Genomic DNA, 14,300 nt, shown 5'->3' with positions numbered 1-14,300 from the left:
GATGAGTAGAAACACTGCAAGTGTGTTCCATTAATCAGTGTTCTTCAGAATGCCCCAATGCAGATGCCCCACAAAAGTTCTTGGACTGTATTAAAAAAGATCCTAGTGGCCGCCTGGAACATTTTCCGGCCGCTAGGGGAACCTTTTTGCACAGGTAGCTTTTGGTGGAAACGCATGAGTGTATTTCAAAATACCAGGGTAAATCGTGTTTTTATACACCGACTGGTGCTACTTGGACACGTCAGTGAAGAACCTGGGGTCATAGGATGTTTCGGGTCTTTAATCTTCATACATTCTCACCAATGAAATCGAGCTGGTTGTGATCAGTCCCCAGCCCAAGTCCACGGGTCCTCCCTAAGGATCCAGAGCCACCTCAAGGCCCTCTCTGCGGCCTCTTGGATGTTCCTGATGGCTGTCTTGGATTGCAGTTTTTCACTCCAAGGAGTTTGGAAGTACGCAGACGTGAATGGCCAGCAAAACTTCGGCACCTGACCTCAACTGATTCGCAGCTTGCTTTTCTCTTCTGACCTTAGTCAGGTCAAGATGTACCATACTTCTACCCAAAAGACTGAGGGCTGAAAATCTAAACGTACAAAAAACCAAAGCTATTTTTGCCATAGGAAATAGTGTTAAGCCAATGAATCTGTTCCAGACACCCAAAAATATTTTAAAATAATAATTATAAATCATGAATTAAATGGATAAATGAATATTTAACATTACTTTTGATTTATGGAAGAGTCTTGTTGTCGAAGACGGTGAGGAGCGGAGAGGAGGACTCCTCACCAAGTTATTGTTGGGCCCACACCAACAATAACTTCTCAACACCTTTAATAACTTGTGATCTCTGTTTCATTATCATCTTTACCCCTCTTGCAACATTAGCTTCTTTGATTTCTTCTTTCTTCCCCAGTATGGCACTTACAGTTCATATCGACTTCCGGTACATCCTGGCTAGACGCCATTATCGTACTTTGCGATGATGTTTTTAATTCATTAATGTTTCTCACCTTCTTTGTCTGGATACTGTCACTCTCAAATTTCTTTGGCCCCATGTCGGGTTATTTGGAAGTCACACTCAAAAAAAATGCACGGACAGTGAGTCAGCAACGCGGGAGTGCTTTGTTTGGATGCTCGATTCCGTGGAATGATAGCATACAGGCAAATGCGCTAGTTTATTACGTGCAATATTGTACAATACAGTGTGCAAAAACCGAGGGAAATTATTTTTATGCTACCAAAGAGTGAGTGATGAGTGACACCAACCTCTGTCAGTAAAAAAGACCTCCAAATTCCTTTACTTTTGTTTATTACATTTTGGTAACTTTTGGTTATTGTGGTTAGTACATTGTAAAAAATGTGATTTTTCTCTTTTGCCATCAATGGATGCATTAAGCTTTGTGACTTCCTGAACATTCAAAACCAACCCAACCTGTTTATTAGTGTGTGAAGGACTACCGATGTTCAAGGTATTGCATTCGTAAGCCAAACATCTACAGGTTAATCATAGTCCACTATAAAATTATGCACACAAGTTAGCAATTTTGTGTGTGCAGAGGCTGGATTTTTCCTTTGCTTCAGCACAGCATGGCGACTCTTCAACTTTCCATCGACGTGTCATCAACGCTCCCACTTTGACTCCTCAAGAAATGCGTGGTGTCTTTCAAGGCTGTCATTTAAAAGGGCTGTTCTCTTACAATCCCTATACATCTGGAATATGTCTGCTCTGATGCAATTTCTGAAGCTGAGATGTGCATCCCCATGCTTGGATATAGTTTGTGGCATACTCCAGGGGTCAATACTGGGACCAAAACTGTTTATCTTTTATATCAATAACATCTGAAAGGCCAGAAAAAAGTTCTAGCATGTTTGTTCAGAGGAGAACACACAGGCGCTAATGAAAACAGCCACAGTGGAAATGAGCAATTTAAAAAACAGGCTCACTTGAACTTCAACAAAAACAAAATGATGACATTTGGCAATTGCAGAGAAGACATTCAAAAACAAATACAAACAGACGGAGTAGACATTGACAGTGTGCATGAAAACAAATTGTGGCAAAATAATAGATGACAAAATGAGCTGGAGATTTCAAATTAAAAAAACAATCAACTCAAAGTGACATGAAGCACTTTAGTACTGAAAAGTAAAACAGTACAATCACACATTGTAATGGAATCGATATTAAAAGGATAAAAATGGTAATCAACCAGATTGCAGATGTACATCAGTAACTTATCATTTCAGACCTGCAAATTTCCAAACAAAATGAATACAGCTAAAGTAGTTCCAATTTTCCAAAACGGAAACAAACATCAATTTACAAATTATCGCCCGGTTTTGTTATTACCACAATTTTCCCAAATTATTGAAAAGCTCTTCAACAACAGGTAGGAGAAATTTATTAATAAGAATAAATTTCTCACAGACAGCCAATACGGGTACAGAGCTAACATTTCAACTTCCATGGCACTGATCGAAATTACTGAGGAAATTACCAACGCTATAGACCGCGGAAAGTGCACAGCTGCAGTATTTATGGATCTGACAAAAGCTTTTGAAACAATCACAATATCCTAATTACAAAATTAGAAAGGTAAGGAACCAGAGGGTTAGTGTTGAATTGTGTTAAAAGCGATCAAGCAATTTCTTAATTTATGCCAAAAGTATGTACAATTTGCTTAAATATGCATATTTTTTATTAATAGTAGGCCAGGAAACAGTAATGATTTATTATTTAATATAGTTTGAAAAACCGCGATAGAGTTAAGCCGTGGAATTGTGCGATGTGGCGAGGCATGACTGTCACATTTTTTCCCACAAGTTAGTTCATGTGTTTGCGCCCCTCCCGTCTACCCTACCTTCTTCCATGAAATAGTAGAATAAAGTCATAATATTACAATATTACAGTCATAATATTACAAGAAAATAATTGTTTTAAGAGTTTAAAGTCATAATACTATGAGAAAACAAATATTTTTGAAACAAAGTTGAAATATTAAACAGTTTCAGGTAGTAATATTAGAAACAAAAAATAAATAAATAATGTTGCAATTTTTGGAAAATTAAGTTGGGGAAAAATTGTCATTACAAAAACAAAGTCAAAATATTATGGGAATAAAGTAAAAATTACAGAAACTTAAATAAAGTTGAAATATTTGTAATCGACATACCGGTAAATGGAAAACGAGCAGTGGAGAAAAGGGTCATCGTACACAAATGAGATGTAGGCTGTTTTTTCTTTAAATATATACAGTATATAACTTGTTAGCATATCTCCATGGGTTGGTTTACAAAATGTAAAATATCAAAGTGCAGCCGTTACTGGGAAAGGTTTGGTCACCCCTGTTGTTGTATGAGCACCGGGAAATGTAAAATGTTGCCATACATTGTTGACCAGAAAATTGTAAACTGAAAAACACACTAACCAGGGGTACACTAACCGAGGTTGGACTGTACTTGGTAGAGTGAATCATTTTGTTAAAGCCTAACGCCTGCGTGCTATAGTTCATATGAATGTTTATTTTTGCAACGATGACTGATCATTAAAAAAAAACTGATCTGTTATGCAAATCTGCAACAAATAATGGTGTATTCCTTAACCTGTGACACATGCTTTGGTTGAGTTATGATAATATTGCTTCACCTCATTCTTCTTGATCTCTCCATCTGTGCAGGATGTTTGCCCGCAGGAGAAAGCCCACATACTGGGAGTACTCTGTAAACTGCACTGGCACAGAGGCCCATTTGTCCAGCTGCAAACTGGGACAGGTTGAATCGTTGAAGTCCAATGGGACCTGTGAGGGCGGGTTGCCAGTGGTGGTGAGCTGTGTCCCTGGCAGAGCCTTTGCCCCATCCTCTGCCATTGGATTCAGGAAGGCCTTCAGACAAGAGGTACATTCTCACTGGATGCATCCAGCGTCTGTCTCTGTTGGTTACAAATTTACATTTCCTGCTGTCGATTTTGGTCCTTGGATGTGTTTCAGCTTTGTGGCCATTGGTTCATATAGCTGCTTTTGACACAGCTGGTCTGGGCTCAGTGCCTGGTCAATGCACTAGTCACAGTTGTCCTGTGGTTGGCTGGTCATGAACATGAAAAACATGAACATACAGTAACTATGTACATGAGGACAGCTGTGAGATCATTCTCAAAACACGTCACTATAGCCGAAGAAACTTGTGTGAGTCAGTCCCGCTTAGATCTACAATCCGTATGTGTCAAACTCATTAAGTGTATTTCTTATTACTAAAAAGTGCAACATCGACATGCATGGTCGACTGCTTTTATCTACTTAAATTTGAGACCGAAAGGGGTCATTTCTATGAAAAATCAGTCCATATATGTTGACATTGGGCTGGGCGGTTAATTGAAATGTAACCAAAACCGACATTTAGAGCTTCTAATCTAGTTTTTTCTACTGTAGTTACAACACCGGCCGCCAGGGAACGCAAAGCGTCAAGGCTCCCAGAACACAGACAGAAGAACTATCCCGTGACACGTGACACTATCCCGTCCAGTCTGACTGCTACACTACACAGAAACGTGGAGGAAAAATCAAACCATTTGTAAAGTCTACGGAGTCGACAGTACAAAGCGAGCAGCTTGTTCCCCAGCTTGTTGGATACACTTTGGCTTTGAAGGGGATGATGTCGACCAAAAAGTAGTGAAGTGCAAACACTGCAGAAAAACAGTTTCTGTGTCCAAAGGTAACACATCTAACCTTTTTCAACACTTGGAGCACAATCATGTTACCGAAATATGAACAGTGCATGGCGCAAAAGAAGAGAGACGACTGAGACAACGCTCAAACATTATTTTATTCTGTATAAGGATATATATTTATTTTGCTTGCAAGAAATAGTTTTTTTTAATTCTCCTTTTTTAAGAAAATGAAATGTGAATTTTTTTTCACAAAAGACTTTCATTCAATTTGTGTGTTCTAAGTTCCATTGTTCCAATAAATAACCCTAAATTGTTCATCTGTTCATATTCATTCCAAAAATGCACAATGAACAGTTAAAAAAAAACATTTAAGTCGCACTGGACTATAAATTGCATTTTTATAGTAATGACAATAAAATGGAGAACAACAGGCTAAATAGGCGTCAACAACCCGCAAAGTCATTTATATTCATTCAGGTGGTTGTGGGCCATCATTGTTCTCGTATTGCCTGTATACACGTTCACTCTGGAAGCCGTTTAAAAAAATACCATTTCAGGTCACCAGGAACGCCGTTCTCATGTGGATGAAAGGCTGAAGTGATAAAGTACTTTGCCGTTTTGACCTGAAAACGTTTCCGCGTAAATTGCCACTGGGTTGTCTTTATAAGTTGATGTGTACATTGTACATTTTCAGTGGTAGAGGAGTGATAGGAGTAGCAGATACTGGCTGTGATATCTTCATGTATCAACTAAAAAGAGAGAAACTTATCTCTTGTTTGAGTGGCTTTATTTCAGAGCGGGTGGCAACATCTTGTCTGTAGCATAGCGACAGCACAACTGACAGCTCCTCCAAACAACAGACGTACTCCACAGATGCACATTAGCGCCATCTAGGGGCATTGATGTGTAACAACATGACACATACACGATATAACACTGGCACACAAGCGTAGAGTGCCCGCTCGCGGCTGTCAGTGTGAAAAAAACATATATAAGTTGCTCCGGAGTACAAGTCGCTCCGGAGTCCAAGTCGCAGGATCAGCCAAAACATGAAAAAAGTGTGGCTTTAAAATACAGTAACAAACTATATGAACATCAGCAAATGTATACACCATATCAAGCATTCATTCAAGGTTTAAAAACCTCCCTGTTTTGGCCTGTCATTGATATTCTCTCTCAGATTATTTTCTAAGAAAGTCCAGAATGGCATTTTGTCCTGGAGTGCTGTGCGGTGTAGCAGAGGGATGACTTCAGTTGGCTGCGCATCTCCTTGAATGACACACGTGCATGATTGATGGGTTACAACTATTAACTCATTTTATTTTGCTCACTTTCTGCCCATCCAAACTGTTCACAGCAAACAGACTTCACTAGGATGTGCTGCGTTACGAGTGATTAGATGGCTACTACAAAACTTGAGCGTATGTAGCGTCCCCTCGCTAGCGATTTAAAATGAACAATTTTAAAAAACAACTTACAATTAACAGTCTAATGTGGTCGCTATCTAATCATTGTCTCATCATTTATGAAATGCAGTAGATTGCAGTGAAGTTAGATATCGGTGTTAGCTGGCTAGTTATATAACTAGCGACAACCAACAGTTCAAAGCACGGTGAGTATTTACGCGGAGTAGCAAATGATTGAATATTTAATAAAACATTGGTGACGTTACTGTGAAAACCAATAATTATGCGTAATTACTACATTTATATGCTTCTTTCGGTCTCCGCTCTGCCGTCTTGTCAGCGGGAGTATTGTATCCGAGGGAACTCCTCTTACCCCTATGTTTCGAGTATGGTCCCTTTATAAACCAAGCCCTTACCCTTTAATTTAATGAGAACTGGGACTTCACTTGAGTCTCGTGACCACGCAAAACCTAGGGGCAAGGGGTAAGATAAGGGATCAGGGGTGGAATTGGGATTCAGCCGTAAGACTTACTGGAGACTTGCAAAACCCTGACTTTCTCCTACCTTTGCTTATTACGGTTGGGTCTGGAACTGATTAACTGCGGTAAACGAGGGATTACTGTACTCCCATCACTACAATAGCATACGAAAACAGATGAATCCAAATACAAATATGCACAAATGAAGAAAATGTCAACAAATGTAACTGAATGTCAACTATGTAAACATGTGAAACACCCTGTTAAACCTGATAAGCGTTCATCTGAGGTAATTAGGCAATGTGGGGTCGATGAGACAGGAGTCGAAGACCCGTTGCATTAACAGTTTACTTTCCACTTAACAAGAAATGTCTCAATCTGCCTACACCAGTGCTTTTCAAATAGTGGGGTGCTTAAAGTATACACAAGTTGAATTCAGATGTTAGGGTAAATACATGTAAACTGTTCTTCACATGCGTTTACTTGTATAATTAAACACTTAAGGTTTCCTAAACAGTTATTGGGAGCTCCATAATCCTGGCACACAGTCTATTCTACTTTGTAAACTGTTTGTATTTTGCTGATTGTATTTTATGAGACACAAGTTTTCTGACCTTCATTTTTGTCCACTCCAGCAGCCACTGGTGCGTCTACGTGGCGGGGCCATTGTAGGCGAGGGCCGTGTAGAAGTGTTGAAAAATGGAGAGTGGGGCACCATATGCGACGACAACTGGAATCTGCTGTCGGCCACCGTGGTGTGTCGTGAGTTGGGCTTCGGCACAGCCAAGGAAGCGCTGTCTGGAGGTCGCCTCGGACAAGGTAAATCATATCACTTGAATGCAGCAAATGGGAAAAACATACTGAAATAAGAGTAGAGTGGATGTAGAGTGGATTCCCACGCATTTGCGGTTGACCATTCGCTTACCCACAAATGTGCGCATTTTTGGTCATTTTTAAAATATTTATTTATTTTCAGATGTGTGGTATCTCGTAGCTCGATTTCGATTTTCAGTTCATTTGGAGCTGTCAATCCATACATTTCATGTCCTGTTATTTATCTTTCTGTTCATAAAATACAGCAACAATGTATTACAAGAACATGGTTGCAAAATGGTGATTAATCATGATTAATTAATTTGAAAACGGATTAATTTGATTTGAAAAAATGTACCATTTGTCCGCCCTATTTGCGAAAGATTTTTTTAGAGAATAGGTTGTTTTTTTGTAGAAAGCACGTCTTAGTCACCGTAGTTCAGTAATAATTTATAAATATGTGATATCTGATGACCAGGCTAAAGGCTAGACCTTGAATCATCTTTGAATAGCATACATTTTATAATTGAAAATGCGTTTAATAAGTGTGTGAGAAATATTTAGGACTTAAACCTGGTTTTTGCTTCTATGCATATAACTTGTCCACTTCCTTCTTTGCGGGCGAACAACGGCAACTGAAGAGAAAGGAGAGGGTTTTGGAGCTGAATCCAGTCTAATAACTACAACAGTCACTTTTATTGCTGCAAATGTTGATCCAGAATTGGAGGAGGATGTTAACGTCAAGCTAGCAGGAAGGTTTGAAGGGGGAGGAGTGAGCCGGTGTAGCGTCCGGTGGTGCATCATCCAGGCTTAATTGTAGTGTAAAAGACACACATTTTATGGGCTTCTCAATTACCCGCATATATTTGCTGTGCTATGCGCGGATGGTCTCAGATGGTAAGCTCCTGCAAATAGAGGGGAGCTACTGTACAAGAACAATACTGTGAAAAAAGAACTGAAAAATGCATGCAAAGGACATGAAAAAATAGACCTCTGCCAACAAGCTCAGAATTACATTCGAGAATATTAATTTTATATATAAAACATATATTTAGCATGTAATTTTACTCATTATTATAAATACATTTTACATTATTATAATTTTTTTTAATGAACAAACATTCTAACATAGCAATACTCTTTTGCTGATTAGTGTTAAATGAAATAATTCCCAGGAGCGGTCTGTTTCATAGGCTGTAAGTTTGCCCACCCTCAGCGCACAGTGTATTTCTAGGTCCAAAAGTCATCGGATTTGACTGTAAAATACAGTATAATCACTATGCATCGTTGGGATTACGCCTCTCTTTTTCAATAGATGTGGGGGCATGTACTGTACAACATATATAATCTGTTAACCTCACAAACCAGCAGGCGGAAAAAAAAAACACATGCAGCAAGTAACCAGTTCTGTAATTATGGCTGCACTGGATACTTCCTTTCCAAACTGCAATGCGGTTTATACGACTGACTGCATGAATAGTTTTACACAGTCTTTACTTCAGGTTTTACAACACGGCACTTGGCCTCTGGAGAAACTGAAATGTACTCCTGATCCCCTTCTGAAGTCGCTCACTCAGCAGACGTGTACATATTTTTTGTAGGCTGAACTGACCTGTAACATACTGTACAAAAGAACACTACATTAGGGGACCACCAGCAAAAGGTGAAACACCACGAGTAATTGATACGCCCATAAATATGTCTATTTTTGACTGGCTCCCCCTTTCCCTTCAAACCCTCCTGCAAGCTCAATGTTGACGGTCTCCTCCGATCAACATTTGCAATAAAAGTGACTGTAATTACTGTGGTACCTTGGTTAGCATCATTAAGCCATTCCAGAAGGTCCAACTCTAACCAAAACGTACTCTAATCCAGGAATGTCCAAACTTCTCCCCATGTGACATTTTATAAAGCAACACATGTAGATATGCAAAGACGTTCTATATATTTCAGGAAAAAACTGCATCTCATTTTTGTGATAAAAGTGGAAAAAGCATATTACGTATTTTTACTTATAAAATGCCATATTTTTTGTTTAAAATTTGGACCCTATGCTACTAAAATTACATTATATTTCCTCAATTGCAATTTTTTTTCTTTTAATATTTGGACTTTATTCTTGTCAAATTACAGCTGTTTTTTTTTTATTTCTGCTGTTGTATATTTTTTAAATGTTCCAACTATTTAAACTTTCTTGTAAATTTCTCATAATTGTGACTTTATTGCCATAATATTTTTGTCTTTATTCTCTTAACATTATAACTTTTTCCGCAGCCTGATTTTCCAAAAATGACAACAGTATTTATTGTTTTGCAACAAAATAACGTCGTTCTTCAGTATTTCATCTTTATGCGACTAAAATGACGTTTCCTTATTAGTATTAAAACGTTATTCTCATAAAATTACGACTTTTTCTTTTTAGATTACACATTTTTAAATATTGTGACTTTATTTTTGTAAAATTACTGCTGATTTTTCCTTCTTTTTTTTTCTTGTTAAATTATATTTTTAGATTGTGCTGCAGGCCAATCACAAAAAAAAAAACAACAGCCGTGGGCCGCAAATGGTAACAGTCCAGTAACAATTTTAAATAATTTCTTAATTTGTGTTTACGAAGTTTTGAGGCCGGATTGACTGTTGAAGCTAGTGCTTCCAAAGCTTTCAGAGTCAAAGTGCGAAATATCAACGCTTGTCAGTGAAGCATAAAGGCGTAAACATGTAAAAATGTTGAGCTTTTTAACAATTGGTACAACAGTGGTATGATGTGCGTTTTGACCTGTATTATCGCGTTTTTTCAAATTATTACTGACCTATGGTGAATGAGAGGCTTTCTGTGGAAATTATTTTTGGAGAAAAAAAATACAAAAATTATTTTTGGACCAAAAATCTGTGAATTTGCAGGGCCGTGAAAAAAGTAACGAGCGTGACAAACAATGCATTGTGGGCCTCCGTGCGTAAACAAGCTTACTTCTCCTTTGTTCAAATTATGCAAAACTGACGTCTTGACATCTCTGACCCAATAGAATCACTTCCCTGTGATCATGTGAAAGTGTCACATGGAGTTTGTCTTATGTTTTCGGTTTTGAAGGTATGGGCCCTGTGCATATGAATGAAGTGGAGTGTTCTGGATTTGAGAAGTCCATCACTGAGTGTTCCTTCAACAAGGAGTCTGTGGGCTGTAGCCATGAGGAGGATGCAGCCATCAGATGTAACGTCCCTGCTATGGGCTTCCAGGAAAGGGTGAGCTTTAGATTTGAGAGACCGTCTTTGACTTAGAGAATCAGAAATCAGTGTCTGCCATCGACTGTCTTATCAAAGAGATTTCAAAGCACATACAGTTCCGGTCAGAAGTTTCATTATGGGCTTCAGTGTCCTAGATTTTCTCTAATTCACACAGAAATATAAATACAGGATCATTATATCCATACAGTCTCCTAAATCTTTTAATAAGTGGTGCTGAAGATTCCAGAATGTCTTTTAACTTTAAACAAAGCAGATGCCTTCTCTACAGAAGCTTATGATCAACCATGACAAAGACTGAGCTATTTGGCCATGTAGCATCATACTTTGCTGCCAGTGGTATCGGTGGACTGCACTAAGTGGACAGAAAGATGAAGAAATTATTCAGCTTCACCGAAATCAACAACTGGACTGCTGAAGCGTGGACACAGTTGGGTGTTCCAGCAGGACAATGCTGCTGAAAACACATCGAAACACATCAAAACCTTCCCAAAACCCAGACCTCAATTCTACCTTCACTTAAGTATACTGTATTTGACTTCAGCTTTCAATTAGGCTGATAATGAGTCAACAATCGAAATCTTTCAAGTAACAACATCATTTCTAGTGGTAATTATTATGTCATCTTATCTTACCTTATCATTTTATTCAACACCTTTCTGTCTGTCATATCGACTGGACTCAAATATCAAAAGGGTGCCATTAGTACGAGCCTTAAACAATGTGCCGCATGTTGTCATATCTGTAGCTGCGTTTGAGCGGAGGTCGCAGTCCCTTCGATGGTCGCGTGGAAGTGCTGGTGGAGAAGAACGGCACTCTGGTGTGGGGGACTGTATGCGGTGAGGGCTGGGGAACCATGGAGGCCATGGTGGTCTGCAGACAGCTGGGCCTGGGCTTTGCCAGCAATGCTTTCCAGGTATGGAGAATGGAACCATTGGGAGGGGGAAGTGTTTGCAAATATAAACTAAAGTTCACTTAAGTTATTATGGATGGATGGATGGATGGATGGATGGATGGATGGATGGATGGATGGATGGATGGATGGATGGATGGATGGATGGATGGATGGATAGATGGATGAATGGATGGATGGATGGATGGATGGATGGATGGATAGATTTTTTCTTGAGTCTTTCTTGAGTTTGTATGTACAGTATGTTTTGCTCAAAATAAGCATTTTCAAGCATAAAAATGGCTAAATGAACTAAAATACAAATATAAGGCATTCAGAATCCACGTTCAAAGATGCTGTGATGATATGTAGTATTCCACACTGGTCACTAGGTGTCGGTAATGTTACTGTAATGTTGGGTGAGACACACAAGCACCAGACTTGGTCACCGAAACAACCGGCTTTTAATGCAGGTTTCAATGATCTCACAACAGGCACAGTAATCCCTAACATGGGCTATTGTTGCGGCCACAACCCACGCCAAGATAAAACTCTGAACCCCCTGACGTCATTTTCTGTCCGCCCACCACTCAGCTCCCGTAGGGAACACATTTATAGCAACAGACACAAGCACAAGTCTTATATTTGTCATAAATGGCTTATTTTTATTTATTGTGTCTATAATATGTTATATTGAGTAATGCAAGTGTAAACGGTAACTTTAATGGTGTTATTTCATGTCTAGAGGGCTCTAATAATGTTAAAAAAACACATTTAGAAGGTCAGAAGCAGGTTTTCTATGCCATAATTATGAGAATATTCCATTTATAAATAAGGAATCCTATTTTGTGAAAATTCACCTATCACGGTCGGGTCTGCAACCGATTAACCGGGATTACTGTATAAGAAAATGAGCATAAGCTTGTACACTAATTTTGAAGTGAATGATATTGTATGAGGTACAGTGTGCTACTAATGCAGAGCTGTGCTGACTCAGCTGCAATCTTTATTACTGTAATGAGTAAGTATAGCTTGAATTAAACACCTCTCAACAACAATACAATACAGTATGTCAATCAGTCCAATAAGAAGCAAGAAAAGGTAAGAACTAGGGATGAGCCGGATACTTGTTTTAGACGAGTATCCGTTATGGGTAATGCATTTTTGCCGAGTATGAGTATGAAACGAGTACAGCTCGTCATTATCCGTAATCGTGACAAAGGAAAATCCTCATTGGGTAACTACTTACGTATTCACTCTGCACACTCTGTGGTTGGCCAGTCACGCACAGCGACCTTGACTTGACTCCGGCTCACGTTCTCAATTTCGCCCCGTTTCGGTTTGTATGATATTTAAAGTTCGTTGGTAGACTTGTTTCGTGGCGTACGTGATGCATTTGAAAGGACGGAGTTGAAAACCAGGCTGCCAGATTATTTCCCTGTTTGCCATCACTGGATGTTTGCATGAATCACCATCTTCACACAGATCATTAAAAATAATGAAATAAAGTCTCACAGATCACTTACACACATACACAGTACACATGTACTGTAGATGAGTAATCAACAGTAAACAATGCAACATCTGATCAATCCATGTCAATTTCAGACTTAAAATAGTGTACCCATTTAAGCGCCACCAATTTTTGGTTAAACCACGCCCACTTCCGGTGTATGCCACGCCCACTCTGAGTACAGATACGGATACATTTAGATGGGTCAACAGATACAGATACAGGTAGTGGTGTCCTTGCTTATCCCTAGTTTATACGTTTTTTTTTTTTAATAAATTGATTTTCATCTGAGATTTTGGCTGAATCCCAGTTCTCACACGGGCTAACTCACGGATTGTGACTGGTGGCTATAATTCACAGCGGTGTGCTGCGTTACATGAGCGATGAGATAGGCGCGGGGGCTGCATGTGTCCGCCTACAATTCACCTCGCCCAGCCAGGGCAGGTACAACGCGAATGTCACACTGCAGTTCAGTAATGTAGATTCCCCTCGCAAGAGAGCGATTTTAAAATCAGACTGATGTGGTCGCTATCTGATCATTGGCTATTTATATATTTATATATATTTATTGAAACTAGCAACAACCAACAATTCAAAAAATGGCGAATATTTACGTGGTGTAGCAAATGATTGAATATCGAAACATAATAATAATAATATCCAATAAAACATTACTGTGAAAATCAATAGTTAAGCGTAATTACTTACATTTATACGCTTCTTTCGGTCTCCGCTCTGCCGTCTTGTCAGCGGGTGTTCTAGACTCCGCCGACCCCTTCATTTCAAGTCTTCATTTTCGCTATTTCACAGACACATTCATGAATTAATCTGATCTGTCACGTGACCCGACAAAGCCTGTGGGCGGATCCTAACACCTGATTAGCTACATTGAGTCAAAACATGTGGATTTCTAATGGATGAAGAGACAGTGAACATACTCCGATACACTGGGTGGCGCTATTTACCACGGTTATGGTGTTCCGTTGGCCGATTATTAGCCAAAATATATCCTTATTTTAGCAAATATTCCATCTTCTTTGCCAGAATTATATGTATAAAACATTTATTTGGCTAATTTGTTGTCAGCAGATCCCGCTCCCACATACTCCGTAAGGTTTCAAATATGTCTCACCAACTCCTGAGAAAGTTGGCGTATGTTCTCTGACTTCCGGGCTTCAGACCGACGCAATCCTTCGACTAGCCCCCGCGGACGTTGATGGCTGGTTGTGGCAGATACAGTGAATTCATGACGTTGCACACACAAGTGCGTGAAATCATTAAATAGTGAAATCAT

General features: G+C 39.2%; 1 protein-coding gene across 2 annotated transcripts in view; it reads left to right on the top strand.

Annotated features, from left to right (window-relative positions):
- The window catches only part of loxl2b (lysyl oxidase-like 2b), a 49,342-nt gene that overhangs the window by 28,295 nt on the left and 6,747 nt on the right, over positions 1-14,300 (top strand). The window contains exons 5-8 of one of the 2 annotated variants that reach the window (XM_054774661.1): positions 3,678-3,894; positions 7,187-7,367; positions 10,450-10,601; positions 11,350-11,517. In XM_054774661.1, coding sequence (XP_054630636.1) covers positions 3,678-3,894; positions 7,187-7,367; positions 10,450-10,601; positions 11,350-11,517 — 718 coding nt within the window. Of the gene's footprint in view, positions 1-3,677; positions 3,895-7,183; positions 7,368-10,449; positions 10,602-11,349; positions 11,518-14,300 lie in introns of both variants that reach the window. The other variant, XM_054774660.1, reaches the window with a different exon arrangement.

The sequence above is a fragment of the Dunckerocampus dactyliophorus genome, chromosome 4, assembly GCF_027744805.1.
Source record: "Dunckerocampus dactyliophorus isolate RoL2022-P2 chromosome 4, RoL_Ddac_1.1, whole genome shotgun sequence".
NCBI lineage: Eukaryota > Metazoa > Chordata > Actinopteri > Syngnathiformes > Syngnathidae > Dunckerocampus > Dunckerocampus dactyliophorus.
Note: the sequence above shows the minus strand (reverse complement) of the source record. Positions and strands in the feature narration are given on the sequence as shown.